A 6,793-nucleotide genomic window follows, 5' to 3' on the forward strand; every position below is an offset into this window, starting at 1 on the left:
TTTTGATATTTTAATCCAAATCATGAGAGAATTATGTATAGCTTTTGAAACTATAGGGGAGTTATGTAAATGAATACTAAAATACTGGGGGTAAAGTGTATTTTGCACAAGGTTTTCAAGGAAAGCACAATATTTTTGTTCTTTCTAGAATGACATATCATTGCCACTGTCAATGCTTAAATCCCATCACTCCCCTGGTATAGAAAATAATTATACTTGATTGTTAGACAAGAGAGGATGGAAAATACAACTTCAGTAAAATTATTAAACTGATGTTCTTATTGGAATAGCCATGAGAGGCACTGCCTTCTGCACTGTCAATCCAGGCCTTTCGCTCATGTCCACATCTTCTGGTTTAATTCCATCTTCAAGCTTCCAATCAAAGTTATGAAGAAGAGAAGCCAGCATAAGATGCAGCATTCGCTGAGCCAGCGCGTATCCAACACAAATTCTCCTTCCCGTACCAAAAGGAGTGAGCTTAAAATGCTGGCCTTTATCATCACTTTCGGAGTTCAGGAATCGTTCGGGCACAAAGGAATCAGGATTAAGCCACAGGTTTGAATCCCTACCCATGCCCCAAAGGTTGAACACTATTAGAGAATCTTTTGGCAAGATGTAGCTGTCAACTTCAATATCTGTATCAGCTTTGCGAGGTACTATGGGGGCAGGAGGGTGCAACCGTAGAGTCTCTTTAACAACTGCCTGCAAGTAAGGGAGTCTTGAGATGTCTGATTCTTTAACAGATCTGCCTTGCCCAATGACTTCCCTGATTTCTGCTCTAGCTTTTTCCTTTTTGTCAGGGCTTCTTAGTAATTCTACCATTGCCCATTCCACTGTGGATGAAGTTGTATCTGTTGCTCCAAGAAACAAATCCTAAAGCAAAGATCGAACTATCAATCAACATTTTATTTTCTGCTTCCTACTACCCTTTTGAATTTAATATGAACATTTTGGTGGAATATGGACATTCTTTTTCATGTCAACTTTCCGTTGTCAGTTCTTTTGGACTAACCAAAAGAACTTGTATTTTTTTTGAAGGACTCAAGATATTCTTTAGAACCCCCAAAAAAAAAAAATATTTGCCCATGTGCTAGTGCAGTGAGCCAAGCACGACAAATGAGGAAAGTTTTGAATCCAGCCTTGTTTGAAAAAGGATTTTTCATAAAAAAAAATTTTTACTTTTTTTGTTAACATATTTTTTAATAATTTTTTTACCTTATATATATCAAATCATTAGTGCAGTAAACCAAATACAGCAAATGAGGAAAGTTTCAGATCCAACCTTGTTTGGAAAGAGATTTTTCACCAAAAAAATTTCTATATTTTTCGTGAACACATTTTTTAATAACTTTTTTACCTCACATATATCAAACCGCTACAGTATATTTTCTACAAAAACTCCAAAAAATTGCAATCCAAACATACATTTTTGTTATCACAAGAATAGTTGTCCATCCAATTACAAGCCCAACAAGAAAGTTATTATACTTGCAAAAGTTTTGCTGGTGCACCTGTTTCGGGATGAATAGTATTACACCAAATTGACGAATTGTCCCTCTGACAACTTACAAACGGATTCTATCCTCACCTGTTGACTTCCATCCAATTCAATTCATTTTGTATAATTCAACTACATTTGGTGTAAATTTGTATGCTTTTGAGATAATTCTGGATAGACTAATCTAGTAGTATGAATTGAAAAATTCAAAATTACACTCAAATTGTATATACAAGTTTACCCTAAAAATGGTAAGAATTACATCAACCGATTTAAACTAGATGGAAGTCAACTTGAGGGGAACTCGATGATGACAAACTGATCGCAATCGAATTGCATCTGTGTTTACTTGTTCCGCTGTTGAAGTGTAACTTGTAGTAGTTTGAATATAGTAACACTTTAGCGTATACGCATTTATGGATGAACGTGAGCATCAAATTAAACAAATAAAACGTTCATTGCTTACACCGTACTCTCCAATTAAATTCAAGTCCAACAACTTACGTTGGAACTCGGAAGGTGGCAAATTGATCTCTATCCCCTTTTTTGGTAAATTACTTATTACCCCTATAATTTTATATAATGCCAGATGATCCCCCTATAGTTTTAAAATAGCTACATATCCCTCTTGCTGTTTTATGTAAAGTAAAAAATGAGCAGAATGCACAATTGATTATGGTGTTTATACCAAACGTATTTTAAAAGCTCATATGATAAAATTTTATATTCATATAACTTCCTTATGATTTGTATAAGTATTCATTTTATCTTCTTGTGATTTTTGCATTTATTCACGTAATCTCTTCATATTTTTCTACAAGGTGGTTATACTACCGATTGATTTATCATTTAAATAAGGGCACTATTGATATTTCAACTAATGACGTTACATAGATTATTTTTTGTCAAAATTTTCACTTTACATAAAATTATAGAGGAGTGAAGTGATTATTTTGAAATGTTAAGGGATTATGTAACAATAGATAAAATCATAGGAGATTATATGTAATTTACCCTTGTTTTGGTACAATTTTTTGGGAGCAAGTGGTTCGTTTCACGTGAGTCAACAAGCATTGGTGATCTCAATCGATTTATTTGTTTATTTGCTTACTTTTCGTGGAAGTTTAATTTAAGACTGAATCAGAACCCCATCATCTTCTCTCTTTCTTTCTTCTTGCAAAATAGTTTCAAGGGTATCTCTTTGGATATCATAATATCAGTAGTTGATAGTTTTGTGTTTTAATAAATTGTTCTTGGCAAAAACAAGGATGATATTTGCTACCCAATGATAGCATGTTATTGTTTGCTTATCTTGTCGTTGAAGTTTGACACAATACCCAAATCAAGAACTGCGTGATTTTCTCATATTCCATGTTCTTGCAAAATATTTTTAAGAGTTCAAATCTCATATCTCATAGAATCTCTTTTCTTTTTTTTTTCTTTTGTTTGCCAACACGGTAACAGAACATATCTCATTGAATATAGGTGAAGGGTGCAAAATGAATTAACCCAAAAAAATGTGGAAACCGAGAACTATTAGCTTTTTAAATTGCTAGTGAAGTAAATGGTCGCTGGATGCATGATCCAGCAAAGCACTAAGCTTTTTCTTTTCTTTTCTTTTGGTGTATTTTCCTTAACTTCAATGATTGGGAATCTACTCATGAACAATATAAAATCATCATCAATCCGCGTTCAAGCATATTTTCTTCTGATTCAAGAATTAATCAGTATTATAAAATTGCATAAAATAACTCCAAAAATCAGCATGACAGAACTTGGAAGAAACAATAGCCAAAAAGAACATTAGCTTATTTGTTCAATTAACATAAACATTCTAGCAAGCGTTCAGGTAATCAATACTTTCTTGAACTAGAAAGAAGTCTTGGGCCTGGTTTTGGGGGTTGTAATTTGGAGTGAGAAGAGGAGAAGACTAGAGAAAGTTGTGTTTTCTCATTTTGAAATTCTAAGAAGAGAGGGATGGTTGGCATAAAAAGTAAGCAAGCTGATAATTGGCATGTTTTAAACTAATGAAAATTGAAAGGAATTTTGCTGAAAAGGGGAAATTAGAGACAGTTACTTATTAACTGATGGTTTTAAGCTTTAACTTCCATCAAACTATACTTAACAAGAAACGTCCTAGAAGCTTATGAATTATTATTACAACTTTCCATTTACCAAATACAGTTTACTTTCAGCAGTTTATATTTATTTTCTATTTTTTATTTTTGGATGCGCAATATCATGAGGATGATAATTGAATATGATAATGGCAGTAAGGAACTTAATTATTTATGTAAAATTGTGCAGGTTAAGTAGAGTTTAGAAGGTCAGTTGATAAGAAAGTAATGTCATTTGGGTTTTGGCGTCAAGACAAAGATATTAGTAGGTATAGATTTCTTTGGAGCTTGTTAATCATATTCCTGTCTAATGTTTGCTTGATTTTAATCATTCATTTACTGTCGTACAAGATGCTATAAAGAATGCAGAAATGGAAGAGCCAAAAAAATTAATTACAAGATAGTTGGGGATATTAAATTTAGTTGTTGCAAAAATAATATAAGTTGGGGGGAAAATGTTAGATAAGGGGGGATGGAGTAGTGGCGTAATTGAAGAAGAAATAAAAGAAAAAAAGTGAAAGCAACTATTTTAGGTTTTAAGAGATAAAAACTAGATTTGTTGTTGATTCTCTAATGGTGACAACTTGATTTATTTATTTTGTAGATATTCTGCAATCAATAGTAAATAATTTAACAAATGCCATCGTCTTCTCTTATTTTTATCCTCTTAAACAATGTGATCGGGATTATCATCGCAGCTGAATAGAATTAAAAAAAATGTAGAACATGTAGAAGTAAATTATTTACTAAATTGGGCTTTTGAAAAATTGAGCTTTTGAAAGTGTAGAATTAAAATTGTTGGAAGCTAATCGACCTTTTTGTTTTTGATAAATAATTTGAGGGCTTAGTTGCTTGCTTTCGATAGATAAAATATTATGTAGTGGTGGAGAATAGAATCAAATTTGGGGCTTTAATTGAAAATTGACAGACTAAAGAATAGAGTCAAATATTGGCAGACTAATGAAATTGAAAATTGAGTAATTATTTTCCTGAGTTATTGAAGTTTGTTTTGGCAAGAGAAGTTTGGAAATATTTCATTAACGTGTTATCTCTTTACAATCCATAACATCAGCTAGTCCGCCCTGTACATGTTGAAGAAAGCTGCAACTTCACCAATTATTCAGTTTGAAGCAAATTCATTTAGCTGACACCTGCAGATAATGTTAGTACATTAGAGATAACCAATAGATAATGGTTGATCCTTACAAGTGCCGTCAAATCTATTATAATAGTAGTTTCTCAATGGATACGGGGCAGGGACGGTCATTAGAAGGATCGTCCCTGGACAGTTCACGGCCAAGATTTGGCAAAAAAGAATTATACGGTTCAGATTTCATCTTGTATCTTGATTTTAACAACATGTGTGGAACCTACAAAATTTTGTTCTAAAGTTACACATTGTTGAAAGTAAGTTACATCATGTGCAAACAAAGTTACGCCGTGTGCAAAATGCACATAACTGCCAAGAACGTGGTCCTTTCTCAATTTTGAATTCTTTGGAAGGTGGAACAAATTAATTTAGATGATACTGCATCTTGGCAGTAATATTTATTTTGACGATCAAATCTATTGTTGAATGTGCAATCTGTACTTTAGAACTAAAGGTGCGAGTGTTTAAGCTAATCAAGTGTAATAACAATGGCGGGAAGAAAGCAAAACCCAAGTTGTACATAGGTATATTTTTCTCTGCACTAATGGACATTTCCATGGGGAACATGTTTGGAGAGGAAATCACTATGCTGAAGAGTTTGATTTCTTTGACCAAGGTAAAACATCATTTTTAATGTTTTCTAATTGAATTTTTAAGTAATTACCACAATTTGATATTAGAAGGATGTAAAGAAGACAATTGATAATTAGGGGAGAAACCCACAATATTTGGAGCATACTGAAATAACTATAAATGCAAATATTTTCTTACTATTCTCTTGGATTTTCTCTTCCCTCTTTTGAATTAGTAATTTTGATCTTTTCATTTCTTAATTTTGTGTTGATGAATTTAATAAAAGCAAATTAAAGCAAATGAAACTTAGAAAATTAATATCAACTTAATACTTAGAGATGAGTTCAAGAATAGTAGGCCTAGTTGAAACATTTTTCACCTTCCAAGGTTGCCCTTTACCCCCTGACACTTATTCTGTGTTAGTATAAAGTAACTTAAAATACATGAGTAATTTGCATGCTTGTATGGACTAATTTTTTATTGACTTAATCAATCATAAAAAAAATTATTGGCTTAAATACAAAATATCTCCTTTAATTATGGGTTAGTAATAAATCATCCCTTGTATTTATGAACTTACAAATTAACATTGATAATTAAAAGTCAAATTTATGGGGTAGAAAAAAGACAATAATGCCTTCATTGTAGGAAAATTGTCCTTTTTGTTATTTTTTCTGTTTTGTTCTCCTTCTTTTCTTTCTTATGTTTAGATTTCTTTTTTCTTCTTCTCTACTCCTATTTTTTTTTTTTGACAAACGATACCAATTTTATAAATATTAACACTTGATATTATGAGAGTTAATTACAAAACAGGGTAACTACCCCCATATCCTTCCTAGCTATTTCTGATAACCAAGATGGGAATGTTCCCTCCCATTCAATTATCCTAACTGACTTAACTGCAAATTGAGCCAAAGCATGGCTACACCTATTAGCAGTCCTTGGACTAAACAAAAACAAACAGCATTCAAAGTTCTTCTTCAAGTCTTCAATGTCTTCCAGGACCGTTTGTATCATACAATCCTGTACATTGCTTGAGTTGATTAGGCTCACTACAAATTTGCAATCAGATTGGACCTCTATTGTAGTCCACCCTGCAATTGTGGCCATTTCCAACGCGCTCCTTATTGCCAATGCTTCCTCTATTGGTGGTTCTCCTCTCCTCCTCGCCACGATGCCTTTAGCTTTCACAATCTCTCTATGCCAATTTCGCGCAATGATCCCCAATCTTGTCCGGATCATCGTAGCTGAGAGTGCCGCATCCGTATTTATCCTTATCACTCCTTCCTTGGGTGGTTCCTATTTCTGCTGTGAATTTCCCTTCTCCTCTGCTGTTATATCTGGCCTTCCATTGGTTTCATTGTTAGCTTCATACTCAAGCCATTCACTCTGTGCTTTATCAACAATCAGTTTTGCATTTCCCCTCTCAGCTTGGAAAGTCATTTTGTTTCTAGC

The 6,793-nt window shown here is 33.1% G+C and overlaps 1 protein-coding gene across 1 annotated transcript; it reads right to left on the reverse strand.

The window, feature by feature from the left end:
* Nucleotides 1-264: 264 nt before the first annotated feature.
* LOC113759476 (cytochrome P450 76C3-like) lies at nucleotides 265-6,580 on the reverse strand. The gene is made up of 2 exons (XM_027302054.1): nucleotides 6,161-6,580; nucleotides 265-873 (listed from the first exon to the last, which is right to left on the reverse strand). Exons 1-2 carry the CDS (start codon nucleotides 6,578-6,580, stop codon nucleotides 265-267), a joined length of 1,029 nt encoding a protein of 342 aa, XP_027157855.1.
* Nucleotides 6,581-6,793: the final 213 nt, after the last annotated feature.

The sequence above is a fragment of the Coffea eugenioides genome, chromosome 2 (genome assembly GCF_003713205.1).
Source record: "Coffea eugenioides isolate CCC68of chromosome 2, Ceug_1.0, whole genome shotgun sequence".
Classification (NCBI taxonomy): Eukaryota; Viridiplantae; Streptophyta; class Magnoliopsida; order Gentianales; family Rubiaceae; genus Coffea; species Coffea eugenioides.